Source organism: Lupinus angustifolius, chromosome LG18, assembly GCF_001865875.1.
Source record: "Lupinus angustifolius cultivar Tanjil chromosome LG18, LupAngTanjil_v1.0, whole genome shotgun sequence".
In the NCBI taxonomy this organism is placed as follows: domain Eukaryota; kingdom Viridiplantae; phylum Streptophyta; class Magnoliopsida; order Fabales; family Fabaceae; genus Lupinus; species Lupinus angustifolius.
In genome coordinates this window covers 14,342,959-14,367,043 of record NC_032026.1, presented here as the reverse complement: position 1 = coordinate 14,367,043, position 24,085 = coordinate 14,342,959, and the positions used below count along the sequence as shown (strand labels likewise).

General features: G+C 33.6%; 2 protein-coding genes across 3 annotated transcripts; one reads left to right on the top strand and one right to left on the bottom strand.

The window, feature by feature from the left end:
- Positions 9,007-16,490, top strand: LOC109332829 (protein transport protein SEC16B homolog). Of its 2 annotated transcripts, none has more exons than XM_019567901.1 (14): positions 9,007-9,198; positions 9,362-11,252; positions 11,428-11,748; positions 12,307-12,426; positions 12,589-12,711; positions 12,835-13,002; positions 13,128-13,253; positions 13,337-13,471; positions 13,910-14,037; positions 14,116-14,224; positions 14,300-14,605; positions 14,727-14,861; positions 14,952-15,247; positions 15,689-16,490. In XM_019567901.1, the coding sequence occupies exons 2-14, from the start codon at positions 9,480-9,482 to the stop codon at positions 16,209-16,211; spliced, it is 4,263 nt and encodes a 1,420-aa protein (XP_019423446.1). In that variant the 5' UTR covers positions 9,007-9,198; positions 9,362-9,479; the 3' UTR covers positions 16,212-16,490. The 2 variants fall into 2 exon arrangements, with proteins under 2 accessions (XP_019423446.1, XP_019423445.1); XM_019567900.1 differs by having other exon boundaries at positions 9,310-11,252.
- LOC109332830 (putative glucuronosyltransferase PGSIP8) lies at positions 18,398-23,558 on the bottom strand. The gene is made up of 5 exons (XM_019567902.1): positions 23,193-23,558; positions 20,973-21,231; positions 20,297-20,498; positions 20,046-20,193; positions 18,398-19,588 (listed from the first exon to the last, which is right to left on the bottom strand). The coding sequence occupies exons 1-5, from the start codon at positions 23,447-23,449 to the stop codon at positions 19,051-19,053; spliced, it is 1,404 nt and encodes a 467-aa protein (XP_019423447.1). The 5' UTR covers positions 23,450-23,558; the 3' UTR covers positions 18,398-19,050.

The following is a 24,085-nucleotide window of genomic DNA, read 5'->3' as shown; positions in this document are numbered from 1 at the left end:
AAAGTTCTATATTCTAGATTCACCACCGTTTCTCTTGCGCTTTAGAACAAAAGATTGAGCCTACGATCGATAGTGGAACTAAAAGCCCTTTGATTAGTTGCTTAAAGGCAGCACTTTTGTTTTAGAAATTATAATTAGTTGAAACTAATAATGATTACATGGGGTTATGGTGTGCCATCAAACCTTGTGAAGGGGCACACGTGATATAAAGCAAGATGATAAGAAGTTTCAAAATCAAGTGGTGCTTCTTACACTCTATCAATATATCCCCTTGCGGCCTCGCCTCCGACTTTTGTGTAATATTTTTAGTAAGAAATTAATCTCTTTTAAAATGTATAACTATTTTTCTCAATAAGTATTGTTTTTATGAATTAAATTTTTGATATTTTAATCATCTATAAGATCTAGTACAGTACACAGCTAGATCAACACCTTATTGATTTGTGTCTTCATTTTTTTTTCTTAGTTTTTTTGTTTTTCAAACCTCTATCTCAATTCCTCAAGAGAAATTCTCACTTTTATAAAATGGTAATCCTTTTTTGGTGAAATAAAATATGGTAATACAACTATACCTATGCTTCTTCATTTTACACTTCTTTTAACACTATAGTCTATAAATAATATTTCTCAAAATATAAGAAAAAATGTAAGAATATCATTTTATTTGAAAAATATTAATAATATCCTATATTTTCCTTTTGCTCCGTTTTACACAATACTTTATAATAATGTATGGATACTATTTTTAAAACAAGTTTTAATTAATAATTATAAGTATGTGTAAAAAGGCATTTGAAAAAGGAAAAGATGTAATATATCATTTTAATATAAAAATTAGTTCATTAAAGGCTTAAACGTATAGTAATAGGTGGTTGGTTAAGTGTTACATGATTGATTTTCAATGGGAATTGGATTTGAGACTTGTATATGAGAAAATTTTAATTATGAAAGTTAGTCTCACTATATTATAGATGTTTTTGTTTCCAACATCATTTCCTGTAGTAAAAAATACATAGGTCGATAAAAAGGACTTAAATATCTAAGCAAATTCATATTTTAATCTTGTTACTAAGAGGGAAAACTCATGCTAATAGATATAGTCTCATTATATTGTAGATGTTCACGATTCAAATAAGATTATCTTTCACGGAAAACAAATGTAACTACATCAAAAAATTACTTATCTAAATCTTTTTGTATAACCATTTCCAGGTTTGTATTAATGACATTTATAAGATTGTTGTCAAAACTTTATGTGCAATAAATAAATTGTTATCAAAATACATTTATTTACTCAAACAAATTGATTGTAACTATAAAATTATTTAATGTGAATTTTAGAAAACAATATAATAATTGACAGATTTAATGATTTGTTTTCCTTTTTTTATTAATCCACATAAAACTATCCCAAAACAAATCTTATGAAACAGACCTCATGAACTAAATTTCCTATCATTCTTATCATAAAATATTATTTTTATGATCATTTTTATATGACATTTTACATATTCTATGTGACATTTATCTTTTCAATCTTATATGTCTTTTCTTCATTAATGAAAAAATAATAAATATATGAACCTTTTAATAAGAACTTAACTACTTTTTATTTGGATATATAATATCTCGCTTAAAAAGTGTTTGTAGTAAGTGTAAGAAATAACCAATAGAATGAGTAAAAGTGAGAACTGAATGTTCAATGGAATTCTATACACTTAATGTGAGTCAGTGATTTCATCAAATTCAGCGTCTTCTGTGTGCACTGATATTGAAGCTGCGATAGAAGTGTTTGTCAGTGATATCATTAGTATATAATAGAGATACTACTAACTAGAAAACTCAGTGAATTTAATTTTTATTCATATGCAAAACTCAGTGATTTACGTTTCACGGTGTAGACATGGCAAATTTGGAACCATGAAGTTGTGATGGATCTGAAGTGCACTAAATATTGCTTAGGATATAAGGATCAGGGTCTTTACTGCACCCATTATTGCTTGCCATAGAAGGCAGCATAGAAATTAAGATTCAATGTCACGTATAGCTGGGAACAGTGGTTTATAATTGATTAGGTGTTTATAAATAAGGAGGAATCCACTTCAAGTTTTTAAAATTTATTCTATATCTTTAGTCATCAATTCTATGAAAATTTAATGGTTTAAATTAGTGAGTAGATTTAAACCATTAGATATCTATAGAATTAATGGTTAGGATGAGGAACAAGTTTAAAAAACTTACTCTTATAATAGGTTTACAAAATTTACTCTTAGAATATGCTTAAAAAACTCACTCTTATAGTAGGTTTAAAAAACTTAAATGGATCTAAATAAATTATCCATTCAATCAAAAGTTTTGTAAAGTTGTTTAGTGAATATAAAATAACTAGAGATTAGAAAGTATTTAAAATTAGATATTGTCTTTTAAAACTTAACTAGAGATTATTTGGAATTTTCAAAATCTTTTCTTATTCTTGCTTTTAATTTGGAAATTAATATATCAATATGCTACATCTCTTATTTATCCTCTTACCCACAATAAAATAATATATGTCACAAAAAATACTTTATTTATTAATAATTAGTTTATAAATGACATATGTCATTTTTTTGGGTAAAAAAATATAGTAAGAACATATAACATCAATCTTTTAATTTTTAAATCATTAACAATTTTTTACCCTCGAGTCAATATAATATCACATTCCCTTAGAGAAACTTAACAAAATTGAGCTAGTTTTGAGCTAATTATACAAGTATAGTTTTTGTTAGATATCTGTAGCTAAATTTACAAAGTTATTGATTTTTAGCTCAAATGTCTCCATTTTCAAGTAAAATAAATTTTGTGTTCCATTCCTAGTGTTTGGCCAACTAGCACAAAAACAAGACTTAATTCCCACAAGTTGTTGATCATGCTTGTCCATATCAGTTTTAAGTCTACAAACACATTTGACAACAACGGTACTACTAGATTAGAGGCAATTGTTCTTGTCTAATATAATGATCTGTTAATAATCATTTGAAAATGTTGATTAAATACAAAAATATGAAGAATGATTTCTTAAATGCAAATTTATAAATGATCAATTTATAACGCTAATATATAATTAATTATTTAAGAATAAACTACAATAATACCCAAAAGTTTAACTTAATTCACTCATTACTTTATTTTACTTGAAAAAATTACACTCATCTACTACTGGGGAATAATCATTTGTAATGTATGTATAAAATTAGACTAAGTTATATATCTATTATATACTATATATAAAGTCAAGACTTAAAATAATTACGACCATAATTCTATTTTCCTATTTGCCCTCAATATTTTTTATTTCTAAAGTAAAATCATATAATCATAAATAATTATATACATCCCACTTTAATTGGATATTATAATAAATAAAAAATTATAACATGAAATACATTCAGTAAAAAACATTCTAATTCTCTAAAATAAAAATAAAAATTTAATATTTAATATCATAAAATAAGAATGCGGGTCGGCATGCACGAAATGTTTGTTGCCACACTAGTATATATAAAAGATAAATAATTTATTTAATTCCAATAAAATGGAGAGTGTCACATATTAATTTTATTAAAAATCAAATAAAAAAGAAAGGAAAATAGAAAACGAAGAATGGAGATAGCACCTAAAGCCCTAAGCCTAAGCCCTTGTTTGTGTAGTCTTGTTATGATTGTTTGTTGATTTGAACGAAAGTTTTGGAGAATGGCTTCATCGTGCAGCAGAATCGCGCAAAGAACAATCACATCCCTTAAATCCAACACTGCTTCTTCTTCTTCTTCTTCTTCATTCTTCAAATCAACTTTCACCAAATCCACTTCTACTCCACGTTCCTTCATCTTAACCCACAAGAATCCCATTTCTCCCCAACTTGGATCCCTTCATTCCATGCTCCCTTTCCACACCGCCGTTTCCTCCGCCACAATGACGTCATGCCTCGCCGCTAATTCCACCACTCTCCGTTCGCCTCTCTGCTTCTACACTTCGCTTGGCCCCTAATGCTATCTTTTTACCAATCCCTAGTACTATTTCTTGCTTCACTTACTTTTTATATTTTATTTTTTATTTTCTGATCAAATTGGACCTGATACGTTTTCAAATGTACGATTCCAGTGTGATTTTGACACACTCATTCATGTAATTTTATAGGTTACGCATAATTTCTGCGGGAATTATCATTTTCTGGAATTTCTTGTTGGACCTACCAGTTATGACCTAATATTTCATAATCAAGTATGAATTAACATTTGTCTATCTCATTGGAGCCATTACGTTAGAGCTACATTTTATGCTATTTTATTTAATTTGTTGGAGATTTAAATGATTCACGTAGCCGTGAAAATAATGGGTTTTTGTTGTTTATTTGTAACTGGAAGTGAAGTCTGAATGATATTCATTTTGAATAATAACGGCTTTGTCCTTTCTCTTGTTTGGGAATTTAGTTTCTTAAGGTATGTGTCATGTCTATATCTATTGATAAATTTATTCGTCTATTTCACTTAAGCTTCTCTTAACTCTTCTCAAACAATGACTTTAACTCATATTGTACTTGTCACTGTAATCAAATTGTTCATTGGGTTTTAGAATTTTTTTTATGTAAACCAAATTTCCCATCTTGCTGCCTCTTACTTTTTTTTGAAAATACTATGCAGCCTGGGATTTACATGTGGTTCTGTGTTTTGAAAGGTGAATTGGCATGGATTCACCACCATGGTCCGTGGTTTGTACAAGTCGAATACATTAGGAAATATAAAGAAAAAGCCTTGCAGCTAGGTGTAGAGAAATTGAAATTATGAATGTACAGACTACAGATTACAAAGTGTTGAAAGTTGAATAGAAAATTAGGGACCGTTAGAACATCCAACCAGAATATTGGTTGCAAAAATACCTTCCTAATTTTTTTACAATATATTGACATTTTTTCATAGTAAATAAGTATTTATATGATAACACAGTATACACTACTCATTAACCATTGTAGTTCTTCCTTATACTGTGGCATTGTTTTGTGACTGCATTTAGGTTGCTTGCGGCCGTAAGCTTGTTACTGGTCGAGCATTTTGCTTTTATGTTTTTTAGAGCTTGGTCTGTCTGTTATGAGCTGGCCTGCTAGAAGAGAATGAAAAAGGCCTCTTTTTTTGTATGGTTGGTTTTGCACAAGCACTTACATTAGATGACTCTTTCAGGCTGAGAAAACAGTTTTATAGTGAACATACTTATTCATAGGTACAATCATATGCATCATTAAAACTGCAGCCTGTAGAGTTTCTAGTCCTACTTCCATTGTACTTGTGTATCTCTATTAAGTTCAGTGCATGTCTTACTAATCATCCAGCTGTGTAAAAGAGTCATCAAGAGATCATGGTCAAGTTATTGAAATGTCTAGGGAGCATACGTGCTCCATATGCTAATGACCATACATGATATAGAAAAAACAGACATCAAAAGCAGAGACGTTTTACGTGAATCTTGGTCAATAGTAAGATTTTATAAACATGTAATTTGGAAAAGGTGCCTGGTAATTAAAGGTTTTTGTTGGTTTTTCCCAAACCAACATTACCACTCATCGAACATCAAAGGGACCAAAACAGGCTGTGGTAGAGGCATGAAAGAGGGAGAGAGAGCAGAAGGTGGGATAGTAGGATTGATGGTGGAGTCAAAGGATAAAGGGTGAGAATGTCCTGGTTTAGTGGCTTTGCCATGTGTCTAGGCATTCCTTTATTTACGACACCTTGACTGATGTGAGAATGAGAGGTGACTTATCTTGTTGCTTGCATCCTGAAAAGCAATGAGTATCTTGATAAGTGACAACAACCATAAAGTAGTGGTCAGGCTAGATTTAAGTATCTTACAGTAGAGTTTTGTGCCCCCACAAAACATTCCAACATAGTCAGATATAATGCCGTCGGTTTGGTATTTGTTCATCTCAAATCAAATGTTATCCCCAACATTTGGAGACTCCCTCCTTGTGTTCGACAGGTCATATGTAATGATTTGCTTTCTTAGTTTTGGTGTTTTTCCTTATGTAACCCCAAAAAAATGCTATGCCCAACAGCAGGTGTATATCATTAAATTCTAAGTAAATAGCCACTTTAGTCTATAATAGTATAGTCATTTATCATTGTAGTCCCTAAAATGTATCCTGCCAATCAGTTTAGTCCTCCATCACTTTTAAGGACTAAACTAGTTGACACGATACAATTTTAAGGACCAAGTTTAATTTCTATCTCAGGAACTAAAGTGATAAGTGACTATTTTGTGAAGGTGACCGTTTACTTATTAAATTCCTACTGATCATGCTTGGAATACTTAGTACATCCAACGGTTATCAATGATTTAAACTGTTACAAGCATGTGTGTGCTTGGGTTGTCTGGTTTGGATTCTATCGAAGAGAATGTATTAGATATAGAGCTAGAATGCTGACCATTGTAGATTGGTGGGAAAGATGAAACCCACTGTTAAAATCAGAAAGTAAATACATATCTGTTGTTTAAATCATTTAATGAATTACTATTATAGTTTATAACATTAAATATATTCTTACCTATTGATTCTAGATACAAGCTCTGCTGTAAATCTTCTTCAAAATCAAATGAGTGCTTTATATAGCCCGTAGAAGACCAATTGTACAATGCATATCGAGTTCGACTGTATTTTTTGTTCTTGCATTGTTACTCCTATTCCTATACCATTGTTACTCATATGGAAAAGTACATAAACCCCGTGAGATTTCATAATTGTTATTGAACTCCATTCTCATATTCAAGTAGCACCTGACCCCATTACCCGAGTCTTTAGCTGTTCAGGTGTGGTTCCATCGGTGCTGCTATACCATGCCCGAATATGAGTGGAATTGATGATCATATTGGCTCATGGAATATGGATCTCCGGGACGAATATATGGTTTGAGGAGAGTTGCCATCAGATGCAGTCATTTCAAATGCTTTCTCTGGGGATATATGAGCAGTTCTGAGGGATGGGGAAGGGAACATCATTGCAGCAGCTACCTGGAGATTGAAATTTGGGTTGGTTTTTGCTGGCATGTTTGTTTCATTGTGAAGAATTGATCCTCGCATTTCTACACAGCAAATTCACCACACCAGAAACATACAAGTTAATTTCATATTCACAATGAATTTACTTGTTATCCTTCACCCCTACAAAACTATATACTTCTATCCAACTAAACCTGTTTCTCACCCATGAGGCCCTTAATTACACTCACATCTTCCCATCTACCAAACGATGCATACATATTGGACAACTTTACATAAACTATCTTCCTTCCTCTCCAATTCAATCACCTTAGCAGCTACAATCTCTGCTGCTTGTAAGTATGTGTGAATTCCACAAGCACCAAGCAAAGTCCTCTAAACCATTCCATACGACTCAACCTAGTTTATGTATCATCTTTAATGTTAATAATGGTATTGATGGATATGGTGACTGTGGGATAGGAAGTGATAGTGGTGACAACTATGACAGTGATAATAATAGTGACAATAGCAATATGGTGGTGGGAGTGTTTTAAATGGGCAGTGGGCTAGTTGCAGTATTGATGGTTGCAGCCATAATTATGGTGATGGAGTGATGGTAGCAAGATGGTGGCGTGGTGGTCGCAGCGGCGAAAGCCAGGGTAATTGACAGTGGTGGTGATAATGAGGATGTGACATTTCTAGCTACTAAAAAGTGGTGGCAATGGAAGTTAAGATAACTATAATATATATAATGCACCCGACATGGTCACTGAAACTTTTCTCTCGATTGAAGGGTCAGTGGTAACCATATTACTTTATATTCATTAATAAAATAAGGAGCAACAAGAAAGTCAGACCAATAAAACACAAAGAAAACTCCATCACAAGAAAATTAGTGGTTTAACCTTTGTGCTTTATGAGTTATGCCTCATTTTTTCCTATGTGTACACGGTCAAAAAATTGCTTTAACTAAGTTACCCTGCTTTTGATTGTCTTCCTAACTGAACTGTGTAAACTGATTTTCGGAGAGCATATCTTCTATTCCACAATATGCGTTATTTTATGTGTCATGAACTACGATCGGTTGAAGAAATGTATTTAAGTTAAAAATATAATTATTAATTATTTTTTTGACCGATCATAGCTCATGACACATGAAATGACATACATTGTATGACAAAAGATGTGCCCCTTGGAGGTGAAGGTCAGGCTGAAGACATAGGAACAAGGGCAACAAAAATGAGGTAGTTCCACATATGAACAAATAACAAGACTATATATTCTATTATTGAATAATTATTTGCTGTGTTGGGTTGGGTATGCACTCTTGTAGTCATTGTTGTTGTGGATTGGGCCCTAGTTGGATTGGGTTTGGGGTTATGACAAATTTATTATTATTATTTAAGTAATTATTTGTACACGTGACTATTTGTCTGCAAGTCAGCAATCAAACACTTTTGTTAATTATATCAACCCATCAAACAAATCATTGACTTATTACCACTGTACTCCATCATGTTATTGTCATATATATTATTTTTCTTACTCACATGTGTTGGCATAGTGCAGTTCCATCCCTGTTAAAACTATTTGTGGGGAGAATAAGTTTAATTACTAATTGCTTAGTCTTATTCAGAAAAAACAAGAAAGAATGCGAAGCAATTTTTTATTATTTATTTATATATAATTTTTGAAGAATTTAAATAAAAAAAGCAAATTATAATGGGGAGTTGGGGAACATCATTATTCTAAAATAAAAATGACAATAGTTATCCTATAAATTATCATTACAATTAGAATTAGAATGTGTTTTGGTAAATTTTTATTAATTGTTGGTATATATATATATATATATATATATATATATATATATCTTTGAATTTAATAATATATCTAGATCTGTTATTCTAAAATAAAAATAAGAGTTATCATAAGGAGAATTAAATTAAACAGGATAGAAGAATAATAATAAATTAATAATGACAATTAAACAATGTAATGTAAAATTGAAAGAAAAAAAAAATAGTGTAGTGTTGTTGGTGGGTGGGAGTGGTGGTGCGAAACCAAAGGCTTTCTCTATCTTCTCGCTCCGTATTTTCTCTCTCTAATTACCTTCAATTTCTCAACACATGGATCTCTCTGTTATTCTTTTCTGCGTTGAATCGAATCTCAAAGCTTTTCATATTCCGGGTATGTATTTATGTTTTCCTTGATTTCTGGTTATTGGATTGCGTAATTTTCCCTATTCCTGGATCTTATTTCTGATTTCGGTTATTGCACCTTCTGCTTCATTTTTATTAGTTTTTAGGTATCTGTGATTTTGAGGCTTTTGGTTTTGGATCTCGCCGTTTAGCTCTGATTTCGAGGTTCGGAATTGTTAGAGGTGAAATCTGAGCGTTTTTTCCGTTGAATCGGACTCAATTTTTTGGTTGGATCGTGAGGAATTGGTGAAGGGTTAGGGTTTTTCGCATATGGCGTCCAATCCTCCATTTCACATGGAGGATAATACAGATGAGGATTTCTTTGATAAGCTTGTTGAAGAGGATGATGATGATTTAGGACCTCTTAAGTCTTCTGGCCATGATGAAGGGAATGACTCTGATGGCGCTAAAGCATTTGAAAATCTCGGTATCAGTGATGGTGACGATGCATTCCAAAATTCGGATGCTGTCGAAAGTGGGATTGAACCCAATGAGGGAGTTGGGAGCGTAAAATTAGATGGGGGTTTGGTTGGTGGACATGAACAGGAGGGGAATTTGGTGTTGTCCTCCACTTCAGTTGGACGTGATAGCAAGACAGATCCCCCTGGTAACAATGGGTGGGGATCAGAAGTCACGCCTGCCTCAGCTGTAAGGAAGAGTGATATAATCACTGGTCCAGTGATTAAGGAGGTGGGTTGGAATTCCTTTTATGCTGATTCAAATGGAGGCACTGGATTTGGATCATATTCTGACTTATTTAATGAGTTAGGAGATCAATCTGGAGATTTTCCTGGGAGCAACGATTTAAATAGTCAGGTGAACCCTGCCGATGAAGTTCATAATGATAGCATGAATACTTCAGTTAATTATCTGCAGTATCAAGGCGGTCAAGGTTATGTTGCATCCTTTAAGAATCACACAAACGGGCATGGTGATGACCTAAATGCTCCAGTTAATTATGTGCAATCTCAAGAGGGTCAAGCTTACGATGCATCTGTAGAAAAACCCACGAACGGGCAAGATCTGAGTAGCAGTCAGAATTGGGAGGATCTGTATCCAGGCTGGAAATATGACTACAACAGTGGGCAGTGGTATCAAATAGATGGGTATAATGCAGCAGCCACTACTCAGGGGAGCTTTGATGCCAATACAGCTGTCGGTTGGACTGGTGCTTCTGATGGAAAAACAGAGTTGTCTTATCTGCAACAAAGTGCTCAGGCTGTTACTGGAACTTCAGCTGAAATTGGCACAACTGAAAGTATAACTGACTGGAGTCAGGTTTCACAAGGTAATAATGGGTATCCTGAACATATGTATTTCGATCCTCAGTATCCTGGTTGGTATTATGACACAATCGCCCAAGAATGGCGATCATTGGAAACCTACAACTCGTCCGTCCAGCCTGCTGTTCAGGGACTTGAAAATGGACATGCTTCTGGTAGTACTGTCTCACATATTGATAATAATTTGGTTAAAGAGTATAGGCATGCTGGCATTTATGCATCACAGGACATCGGTGGTCAGGCTGTAGATGGCAGCTGGAGTGGTTCCTATGGTGCTAACCATCAGCAGGGTTTTGACATGTACACGACTGAGGCTCCTGTTCAAAGTGGGGATAATGTAACTTCTGGTGGTAACCAGCCATTTACTCACTCTTATGGTTCTAGTATTTCTATGAACAAAGGTCATCAAAATACTTCTAGTTCCTTTGGATCAGTTTCATTGTACAACCATGATCATGGTTTGGCTAATGGAACAATTGAACCACAGAGCTTTATCCCTCGTGGGGACGTTCAACAGATTAATTATGCAAATACAAAGTTTGATGAGCAAAAAAAATTCTCAAATGGTTTTGCTGAAAGCCAGATGCCTTTTACTTATTCCCAACAATCTATCCAGGGTGGACATCAGCATTCATATGCCCCTCATGTTGGAAGATCGTCGGCTGGACGTCCACCGCATGCCTTGGTAACCTTTGGATTTGGTGGAAAACTCATCATAATGAAAGATGATAGTCTTTTGAGCTCATCATATGGAAGCCAGGTTAATCCTTGATTCTTTTTCTAAGTTTCTATCTATGCTTCGTATAGTTTCTGAAAGACTCAGAGGTTGCTTTCGTAATCCCTGTGTTTGAAAATATGTTTTCCTCTTTCTTATATACTTTCCTGTGAGTGATTTCTTAAATTGATGGACATTGTATATTCATTTTTATCTGAAGAGTGCTGTACAAGGTTCTGTTTCTGTGTTAAACTTGATGGAAGTTGTCATGGGAAGCGTTGATTCTTCAAGCATTGGAAATGCCACTGGTGATTATTTTCGTGCTCTGAGCCAGCAATCTTTCCCAGGTCCATTGGTTGGTGGAAGTGTTGGAAGTAAAGAGTTGTACAAATGGATAGATGAGAGGATTGCTCGCTGTGAATCACCTGATACAGATTATAAGAAAGGTGAAAGGTTGAGACTTCTTCTTTCCTTGCTTAAGATAGCTTGTCAACATTATGGAAAACTACGTTCTCCTTTTGGTACAGACACCACACTAAAAGTAAGTTACATCCATTGTCTTTCAAGGTCCTTTTTCTTTCCTTTCTATATTTTTCTTGTTTCTTCATTGATTATTTGTATCTGTTATGCCTTTCAAGATTGACCAACATTCTGTTAATAGCTGCACTAGGCACAACATTGTGGCCTTGTGGTATTGGATTAGCTTTGGAAAAAATAAAATATATGTTGAAAGTTGATATTGCAATGTTCATATTCTCTTATTCAATTAAATTAAGAATAAAAACTAATGCTTTTCTCACTAGGTAGAGTTGGTTTCATGTATCAAATGATTGTATTTTGTTCTGTCATTAACCATTTTTTAAGAAGTCATTTAACTGTAAGTCGTTTTGACGTAGAGGATTTATGTACCTTTATAAGTTGTTCTCAAAATTTAAATTGTAATTAGTCTGCAAATGGCTGCTGTGCTCTATTTTGATGATTAGCTTTACTTAGCATGCTCGTAGGTTGTCTGTGATACTGAGTCAAATTACTGCCTGGATATTATTCCTAATGGGATCACTTCCAAATTTGCTAATCTTTTGTGTTGTGTTTTGTACAGGAAAATGATACTCCTGAGTCTGTGGTTGCAAAACTTTTTGCATCTGCCAAGATGAGTGGCACTCAGTATGGGATGCTGAGGCACTGCTTGCAAAATTTTCCTCCTGATGGACAATTGCGGGTGTGTATTAAGTTAATTTATGACCTGTTTTTTTTTGTAATTTGCAATTCGAATGAAGATGAAAATATTGTTTCAAAAGATAGCAATTGCTAAGATTCGAAGGAATTGCAATCCTGTTCTGACATTGTATTATACCAATTACTGACTTCGATTTTGATCTAGGCTACTGCTTCTGAGGTACAAAATCTTCTTGTTAGTGGAAAAAAGAAGGAGGCTTTACAATGTGCACAAGAAGGACAACTGTGGGGACCTGCACTTGTTCTTGCTTCACAACTTGGTGAACAGGTCAATGCCAATTTTTCAGAAAATTCTGTACTGATACTTAATACCTCAACCTTATGGGTTCTACAGTCTTTTGTCAAAATGTCTTTGTTGGGGGATTAAATTTGGTGCATATTTGCAATGCAGTTCTATGTTGAGACAGTGAAGCAAATGGCACTACGCAACCTGGTAGCAGGGTCACCTTTGCGAACATTATGCCTTCTTATTGCTGGGCAACCGGCAGAAGTTTTCTCTACTGATACCTCAGTTAGTGTGCATCCTGGTGCTTCTAATTTGCCTCAGAACTCTGCACAGGTGATCCTGATATATCATAAACTAGGAAGCTATGCAATCCAATGTTTTCATACTCCATTTATTTCATAATTGCGAAGGTTATTTGTTTTATTTTTTAATAGGAACCTAAAACTTTGCAATTTCAGGTTGGATCTAATACTATGCTTGACAATTGGGAGGAGAATCTAGCGGTAATAACTGCAAACAGAACCAAAGGTGATGAACTTGTAATTGTTCACCTTGGTGATTGCCTGTGGAAGGAAAGAAGTGAGGTGTAGTTCTCAATCCATCTTCTCTTCTGTTTAATGCTTTCTGTAGTTTTCCTTTTCTTTTTCTGATGTGAAACTCATTTTAGATTACTGCTGCACACATCTGCTATTTAATTGCTGAAGCAAACTTCGAGTCATACTCAGACAGTGCTAGACTCTGTCTAATAGGAGCAGACCACTGGAAATTTCCTCGAACTTATGCTAGTCCAGAGGCTATCCAGGTACTTTGAAATATTTAGTTCTTAAGTTGCTTTTTTGTCAAAATTTGTGTCCTTCAATCGTGCATGGTTTGAGTCTTTTTCTTGCAAGATATCTTACATACACTGTGTCTATCTACCAATCTCTCTCTCTCTCTCTCTCTCTCTCCATGGAGGTTTTCTGGTTGCTAATTGCAAGTTCTGAAATTTTGCTTGGTTAAAACTTGGCTGTTTCATATTCTCTAGTATACCTGTCTATGAGCTTCAGAAGATGGCAGTTGTTTTTTTAATCGATCTCTCCCACAAGTTCTAAGTTTATCTTCAAATGAAATAGTTCAATGTTATTTTCTTTTATGAATCTCGTATCCTGTAAGCTTTTTAACTAAATGTTCATTATGATTCAACATTTTGTAAGATGTGTTTCTTGAAGCACTCAAACTTATCTGATGGGTACTTTGACAGAGGACTGAGTTATACGAATACTCGAAGGTGCTTGGGAACTCTCAGTTTATTTTGCTTTCACTTCAACCATATAAGCTTATATATGCATATATGCTAGCTGAAGTGGGAAAGGTTTCAGATTCACTGAAGTAAGTTCAGAGAACTTTATCGTGAGATTTTTTTCTTTATATGATCCGGATTATCATTGTTATTTCATCTGACTTCAGGTACTGCCAAGCAGTGCTGAAATCATTGAAAACTGGCCGTGCACCGGAAGTGGAAACATGGAGACAATTGATATCATCTCTTGAGGATCGGATTAGAACTCACCAACAGGTAGTTCCTTTTCCTTTGTTGCTCATAATTTTTTCTCAGTCTTGTTACTTATCCTGTTTCACAATATATGTTCAGGGTGGATATGCTGCAAATTTGGCTCCTGCGAAATTAGTTGGCAAATTGCTCAACTTTTTTGATAGCACTGCACATCGAGTTGTTGGTGGTTTACCACCACCCGCTCCATCATCATCGCAAGGTGCTGTTCATGGAAATGAGCAGCATTACCAGCCTATGTCCAATAGCCAGTCAACAATGGCCATGTCATCGTTGGTTCCATCTGCTTCAATGGAACCCATTAGTGACTTGACAGCTGACAATAATAGAATGGCAAAGCCTAATAGAAGCGTTTCAGAGCCAGATTTTGGTAGAAGTCCAAGACAGGTGCATGATTACTATGAAGCTGTACTTTAAAGATGTTCAGCTTTCTCTCTGATATGTTTGGTTGACTTAAAGTGTATTAAATTTGAACTTCATGAAAAACTATCTGGTTCATTTATCACAGGAAATGACCTCAGCTGGCAAACAAGGAAAAGCACAGGCATCAGGGAGTACATCTCGCTTTTCTCGTTTTGGTTTTGGCTCCCAACTTTTGCAAAAGACAGTGGGACTAGTCTTGAGACCCCGCCATGGTAAACAGGTATCTTTAGTTGTTTTATATTTTTTTTTCCTCTTTTTTTTCGTCTCTACGCTTCGGATTCAAATTGTTCTTGTTCTGCTCTATGTGCAGGCTAAATTGGGTGACACAAACAAGTTCTATTATGATGAAAAGCTGAAGAGGTGGGTAGAGGAAGGCGTTGATCCTCCAGCTGAAGAAGCTGCACTGCCACCGCCTCCAACAACTGCTGCTTTCCAGAATGATTCAACAGAATACAAATTGAAATCTGCATTGAAGACAGAAGGATCACCTTCTAATGAGGGCTCTAACATTAGATCTTTAACTCCGGAACATTCTCCAGGGATTCCACCTATGCCGCCTAGCTCAAATCAATTCTCTGCCCGTGGCCGCTTGGGTGTTCGGTCGAGGTAAAAACTTTTTTTAGTCTATATGAAGGTCATGTTATAGTTGCAAACATATTGCGATGTTAATTTGAATTATATTTACTGTTTGTTTCTTTATTTTATTTTTGAAATACCCTAAAAAAACTGTTGAATAGTAGGCACCTAAACGGCAGAAGAGCTAGCATAGTAACTGAATCTTAGGATTTAATTAATCTTTATTAAGACTGAGAAGAGTTATAAGATGAGGAATGTGTAGTTTTTAGGTTCAACTAAAACCTATTATAGAAACCAAAGATGAAAAGAGAGGAAATTCGGAAGAGCCTATGGTTTCTGGTTCTTTTGTGAAGCCAGCTCACTTTCCAGAAACAAGAGGAAGATTTTTTCATTTATAGTTCACTTTCTTTGTTATCGATATAATTTGAAAGGAGGACAAAATTGATGAAATTGTTTATGGACTATACACAGGTATGTTGACACCTTCAACCAAGGTGGTGCTAAAACTGCAAACTCGTTTCAGTCCCCTTCTGTTCCACATGTAAAACCTGCTCTTGCTGCGAATGCGAAGTTTTTTGTTCCTGCTCCTGTACCATCTAATGATCATACAATGGAGGCTATAGCAGAAAGCAACCAAGAGGATAGTGCAGATAATGAAGATCCTTCAACATCTGCCACAAATAATTGGTCATACCAATCTCCGAAACATACATCATCAACATCCATGCAAAGATTTCCGAGTATGGGTAACATCTCAAGACAGGGTGCTGCCACGAATGACAGTAACTTCCATTCTGCTCAAGCACGCCGGGTTGCTTCATGGAGTGGGGGTTTAAGTGATTCATTTAGCCCTCCAAAAATGGGTGAAATTAAGCCTTTAGGAGAAGCTTTGGGCATGCCACCATCAACATTTATGCCTGATGAGTCTTCTTTAATGCATACACCGATAAGAAGGAGCAGTTTCGGAGAAGAACTTCATGATGTTGAACTTTGAGCAGATGCTACAGCTGTAAATATCACATTTTGTTTTTGATCATCAAAATAGTTGTGAAGTCCCTGCTTCTGCATTTCTCTGGAAGCATGGAATTGTGGTACACTGGGATGGAGTTCATACAATAACAACTATACCATCCCTATTCTCTGTTCAGTATGATTAGATCTGGTCGGTTCTTTTGATAGTTGGTGATGTTTTATTTTAAATGCCACCTTAGGTTATAATACAACTCATTTTCATTCATTTTATTAAACAAGAAAACACAACATGCCTCCAAGGGAAAAGAAGATGGCCTTAACAGGTCAAGAACAAAAGATTAGTTTATGGAACTGTTAAATATAATTCTGTTCATTTTGTACCCGTTACTGTTACATGATATTAATTTCCAAATCAGAGTTTTCAGTTTGAGAAAAAAAGGTATGCACCTGCTGTCTAAGAATATTATACATTATCAATCTATCATCAATGACTTTTAAAGAAAAGCAAGGCAAATGAATTATGGATAATGTATTGACTGTGTATAAATCTTTACACAAAACATTATGTATATATTATACTCTTTCTGTTTTGTGAAAACTTTGTATAGAAACATATACAACATGTTTTTAATACTATTATTAATGACTAAATGAACACTTCATATGTAGAGAGAATTATATTTATGTTTTTAATACTATTATTAATGACTAAATGTTTAATTAAAATTAAATATTTATTGTGTTATCATACACGTCTTTGGAGGAGTTAATTTACATATTGACAAAATGGACAATGAGGGGGTTGATGCTCTTGGCAGTAATGATTTTAGGTGGAAGGGCAACAAGTCTTTTTTGTCTCAGTACATATCACACAATAAGAGCTCTGACTACAGTAGCAAAGTAGCACAAACACACTGAAACTAATCTAATTAATGCATTCAAACCAACTCTCAATGCACCTAGATACCTCCCAGACCTGTCAAAATGTGCCATAAATGGTGTTTTGATCCTTATGTACTTCTTTTCTGTCCTTCTTGCAGCTGCTACAAACTATACATTAGTATTTATAATATTTTAAAGTATGTAAATGACTATCACTATATTAATATCCTAAAAAAATTCAATTGCAGAACCCATCTCTATTGACTATATCATACATAAACATACACAAACAAACTCTTATTAAGTATAATTTTCATTATGCAAATAATAGAGTTGATGTAAAAAAACATATTACAAGAGTTGAATAAAATGAAGAAAATCAAGAATCATTAACTACATTCATGTTATTCATTATTCTGAAAAATTAAGAATCATTAACTATTTTATTTTTATTTGTTCTTTTATCTTATATTGTCATACATTAATTAATTAATCAATTTCATTCTCTCGAAATTGGATAATTCCAATAAATATAAAAAAGGAGAAGGATTAAACAATAAAAAAGAGGCAAAGCCCATATTATTTTTTAGAGCACTTACTGTTCGACAAGTGAGTAAGAATATAAGATTAATTAAAAAAATATATTTAAGTTAAAAAATAATAATTAATTATTTTTGGCACATCCAGTGGCACCACATGTAGTATAGCATAGCAGATTTGTACCCAAAGTCCCGTGGCCGTGCCCACAAGCGCATGCAGTACAATCACCGTTTCGTCACCGCCGGTATCTCTCTTTTTACCTTTTTACCCTTTTCCGTTTTCCTAGTTTCCCTTTCGCTTTCATTGTATCTGATTTGCTATCTTTAATTGCAGTTGTGGGATTCGGAAAGAAAAGAGGACCTAACTCATCTGAGAAGTGATGAAATATGCCTTCAAAATACTTTTCCTTGTTTCTTTTCTTTTTTGTTTTGTTTTAGAGTTCATGTTTGAATTATGTTCTGTGAACGGTTTACTTTGTTAGTTTAATATCAAACTATATATGTATATATTTTGCATAAATACCAGTTTTATTTATTAAAGTTCAAAGTAAACCTGTGTATGTTGGGTGAAGATTTATAGCTAGTTTCTGCATTTGCATTTGGTAATTTTCTATGTTCAGAACTATTTCAGCCTGATTGATGCTTCATTTGTCAAATTGAAATTGTGGTCATAAATTCCATATTAAAGCATCGAACTTAGCCTTTTGTTCTTTTCCGCTCGCTCGAAACCGTAGATCTCAAACTAGATGTAATATTATTGATGACAAAAAATATAACCATATAAAGTATCACTACAATTTGGAACCTAAAAGGAAATATTGTTCTTTCATAGATCGTTGAGGAGTCATGTGAGAAGTTATATATCGTTGAATATTATTCTTTCACATACAAATTATAGTCCTTTTTTTCTACATACATTTCATTTCATTGATCTCAATAGAAAGTAATTAGAAACATCGCAACAATACTACAAAACCAAGTATCAGTTTATACTTTAAATAAGAACTATGATTTCAATTTGACTAAATCCTCAATCAACTGCTCTATTGATATAGTAAGTTTCTTTTGCATTTTTTTTTTTTGTAAAAGGACTAATTTTGCGGAACCGTAATCTATCAAGCTATCTAAGTGCTTGAGAATTTCATAAATTTAAATACGGCTACTAATTAACAAAACTAATCTCTGTGACTAGTAGCAACAACTATTATATCATTGTTGAAGCAAAATGACTATCTCATCTCTTTCTTGCCCAGAAAGAATGACCTATTTCAGCTGTGACTACTTGATGCTGCAAAATTATTATCACTTCTCAACACCAAGGAAGTGAAATGAAAACCCTGAGTTCTACTGCATTGTGGGGCCTGTTCAGTTTTTACTAACCTTGTCATTTGTCAAGTAGATCTTACTGTCTTAGACTAGTATTATGCCCAAATCGACTACTCAATATAACTTAAATGATGATGGTGGCCAAGGCTCGCCCAACCTCGGTAGAAAAGCTTCCCTTTCTAGAGATAACTGAAGACCAGCCGTTATCTTCACCATAGATGCCCACAAAATTGGTGCATAACAGAAGGCATAACCAAAGACAGCCAGAGCTCTTACGACCCCGTCCGGATACCAAGGAAATGCCATGACCATAAGGGTCCCCACAATCCCAAGCCAGAGTACCAAAACTGGTAACATTGGTAGCAGAAAGGTATTAATCACAATTGAGCAAAGTGCAAAAGCACCTAGCAAATACAGGCTCCAACCAAGTAGAGGGTGAACCGTATAGGGTATGATAAAGAATGGTATCACATAAGCAGCAACGATGCACCATAAAGCTACTAATTTGAGACTGTTGTGCACCAGGTTGATGCTCTTATCAGATTGTCTATAGCACAGCTTTGATAAGCTTGGCCTTACCAAACGTGTCATTGCTATTATTCCAAGATAAATTGCAGATTGAATAAGCATCACAGCCATCTCTGCAAAATACCTGCATCAACGATGAGTCAAATTTTACATTAGCTTTCCATAAAGAGCAGCGACCTAGTGCTGTAAAGATGTTACTACCTTTCATTTTACTATGCCACCATATGAGCATTGGTATGTATATGTTACATTAGCTTTCATTAAAAATAAAGACGGCCCGATGTACAAGGCTCTCACTTATTGGGATCTTTGAAGGGGTTGTTATATGCAGCCTTACCCTACAAGTGGAGATGTTGCTTTCAGGATTTGAACCCATGACATCATGGTCACTAAGCAACAATCATGTGTTTTCAAAGTTATGTTTACAACTAGAAAAAAATCAACATAATGTTATGTTTGCAACTATCTTTTCAGATACATTTCTCAAATCCTGTGTTTTCAAAGTTAGAGACCACTTTTGCTATTTACTATTCAAATAAAAGTAGAGGACACTAAAAATGAATAACTCCCTTTGAACTTACCCCAAAGTTTGACGACGTTGTTCATGCCAATGGAGACCTAACGGAAGGACAGGCCACGACCACCAATACCATGGCTTCAACCATGGTGCTCCTGGGAATGTGATCACACTATTTGGTCCACAGGGTATGCTCCAGCGAAGTTTAAGGTCTAAAGACAAGAAGGATATAAGATTAGCATTAAAAAATCTTAGATTTCACTAGGCTATTTAAAGGTGTAGTTTAGAATAATTCAATAATTTTACTTCACTCACAATAGTAAGAAGCATCCATTTGATAACCTAAAGGAAGCCTATATGATCCATTAAGCTTGGTGCCATTTGGAGCTGGATGAAACATTGGCTTATCAAGCAAGTCCGGGAAGTAGCCACTTATAAAACCTTGGTCTGCACCATCTGGATTTTCTTTCCCATTCTCTAATTCGTGTACCATTTCCTTGAACACTTCCATTGATGGCTGCCAATATCATATAATTAGAATCTATAGGACAGAGATCAACTAAATTGCAATTTTCACAACCAAAAGAAGATAAAAAGAAAAAAACTTCAACAAGAGATTTTATTATTATCATCATCATTATTATTATATTTGGAAGATTCTTTTGGTGGGCATAAATTGTAATAAATAAAAAAATTGGCCTTGCACACGCAAAGGTTTTTTTCTTCTAAAAAAACAAACCTTCTATAATAAAAAGGAAAAGATGTACCAAGGGTTACTTTTGTACCTATGCTATTATTAATCATTTTTAAACATTTACAGTAAAATTGACCGTCAATAAATATCATGCAACTCATCTCTGACTCTGAATATGATATACCCCTATGATCTATGGATATCATCATAGCTACTCTAAGATAAAAATAATTAAATTTGGAGCATTATTGCGCTTCAGTAGATAATAACTCTTTAGACCATATAGGAAAAAATTACCTGCAAGACGAATAGGCCAGTGTGGAATACGCAGGGATTAATGAAGACCGCACAAAATTGTCCACATTGAAACAACTCATCTGTCTTTTGAAGGAATAGGTTGTCAGCATCCAACATGACTACCCTGTCATAATCCACTAGGCTCCAAGCATAGAGTTTGTTCAATGACAACTTAAATCTCCTATCAAAATTATTTTGATGCTTGTAGGGATTGTCCAAGTTTTCCACCCTTACCACTTTCGCACCATCTTCTTGTTCACTGATAAAACAACCCATACAAAGAAAAAGGCTCAATAAATGCATGTTTGTATTGCAAGTGAACCCACAAAACTTTAAAGCATGTGTTCTACTCTCAATAAATTGGTAGGTTGTAGTTAATATTATGTATAATGTGTATTTTAACATTTTTAACAACCTATAGGTAATTTTGAAAATATCATGTAGTTCCACTTCCACCCTTGCTCTGACTAGTTAGTGATATTATTGATTACTTTGCTAGTGGAAGACTAAGAAGTTTGGGTCCATTAGGTGACAGCTGAAGTGACTAATGAAGTGGATTAGAGTCAAAATATTTTGCTGAAGAATTTTGGTATATCCTGCCAAAATATTCTCTCAACTTTTCTAATAAAAAACTAGAAATATTTAATCCCTTAGAAATATAATTGAGATTCGAAACTTGTTCTTTTTTTATATCTGAAGTTCATTTTTTTTCACCCAAACCACTTTTTAGTAAGTAAAATTATCCTTGGCTGATTCCATATGGTTTTTTAGGGATAAGACAAACAAGCTTTTAACTAGATTTGGCAAAGAAACCACCTTTTTTATGCCCCCTCCATTTATTCACTGGTCTAATAAAGATAACTTTATATATACTGTATGACAAACTCGAAGGTGCTGAGTAACTCAACTAGTAAACTCTTCTGATTTGATTATTACTTCTTGGCACACATTTCCATTACATGAGTAAATCTAAATATGGTTTCCCCTTCAAGTTGAACTTGTGTATTTGCGTGTGAGTTGAATTTAAGTCCTGTATGGTAAACTTTTCACGTGACGACTGTCAAGAAAGGCAAGCATACAAAAACAATTGAGTATGATATGTCAAATTTTGGTGAGCTTCATTGATTTTATTTTTGTGCTTTACTTATGGGAAGATACAAATCCATGTGACTTTAAGGGTAAGGAAATACCGGCACTAGTGCTTGCATATCAATAAATTTATTTTTTTCATAAATATTTTATACATTAAAAGTTTTCAGTTACTTTAATATTATAAAACTGAACTACAGCGACAATTTTTTTCATATATCTATTATTATTTATGTGATATTTTTTATATAATATATACAATTATATTAGATAAGTATTATAATACCTCCATATTCATAAATCTACTTTTTAAGTATTTTTTTATATAATATTATGATTTTTTATTACTATGAGATTATGTGTAATCTTTATTATTATTATTTAATTTTAACATTTAACTATAAATTCATGAGGTAACTTTTTCTTACAATAATTGTTTATATATACTTATTATTATTATAAAGATATGAGAAAGACTTACGTGAAAATGAAATCATATAGAGCCGGTCAATAAGATTTTGATAACACATTAATATTACAATTCTATTTAAATTTAATTTTAAATAATAACATAAAAAACATAAAATATAGTTGTCTTCATGTATGACTTATTACATGTATCTCCATCTCAAAACATATAAACATATAAATATATGATTAAAGTTGAAAACCAGTTTATCCCTAAAAAAATAGTGGTGGTACAACATGCATATTGCCGGACCAGTTTGACCCGTGTTCACGAAAATAAAATATACTTATTTTTAAAACTCATAAGACATACATGTATATTATATAACACGCGGAAAAATAATTATACTTATTTGAAAACTGGTAAGATACTTTTCTTAATAATTTACCAAAAAATAATAAGATAATCATGTTTTTTTAGGCAGGACATAGTTTTTTTGGATTTCAATTTTCACCAATAGATGTTTTCATTACAGTACAGAGATTATAGAATGCGTGACTCAGGAGAATCGCTATTTCCTCGTTGTTTTATTCATTGCAAGTTCATGCGAAAAAAAATCTTATTAAGCACGAAAGTAATTGTAATAATCTAAGCCGTAAAATTAGCAGTAAATGGAAAAAATAAAAATAAATAAAAAAGAAAAGGAAAGAGTGTGGACTCACAGAGCTTGAGTCCAACGGTGAGGAACATCAATGGAAGCAATAACAACAAGATCAGCTTCAACGTTAAGTGCTGAAAGCGATTTAATAAGGACTCTCACTGCAATATAGAACTCGTAATCCCTCGGTGTACCAACGTACATCATCGTTGCGTAAGCGTTCTTATGTTTCACCTTTGAAAACGATGTCGCTTCGATGCATGATGAAACCAGAAGCAAAACCACAATCCACCTCAGATAACTTGCACTGTGAGCTTCCATGGCATTTATTGTATGGTTAAAGTTTGAAGCTGAGTGTTGTTTGGGTTTTTTTTTTTAGTGAAAATCAAATGAAGAGAGAGAAGGGGAAGAAAAATAAAAGTAGTTTTTTTGTAATGAAAGGAAAATGTAACGGCTTTTAAAATGGCAGCTAGGCCAGTACACGGTATCTCAAGTCTGAACCAATCTTTTCAACTTTTTATCGTTCAATTAAGCCAATTTCATTAAAGTTTTGGTGTATCTAAAATCTAATACGATTTTATATAAAAATAGAAACACTTTTTTTGATATTCTTGTTATTTTCAATTAATCTCAATAATACTGGATCCACTTCTAGAATACTTTTAATTAGCTTATTGTTTATCTTTAGAAAGTTCTTTTAATGGGAAAAGTGCAAAAATAATCTAAATTTGCATCTTTGTGTGATTTTGACAATTAATTTTAAAATTGTATAATAAATCATTTTATATAAGTTTATTCATTGTAAATAGGAATAATGATACCGAGTTGACAGTAGTAGTAACTCCTTAATAATTAGTGATATAACTTTTTATTAAAAAAATATTGTTGTGGATATTAAAAATTCATGACTTTTAATACAAAAGAATTAGATATGAAGGGAAGTTGTTACGGAAATAT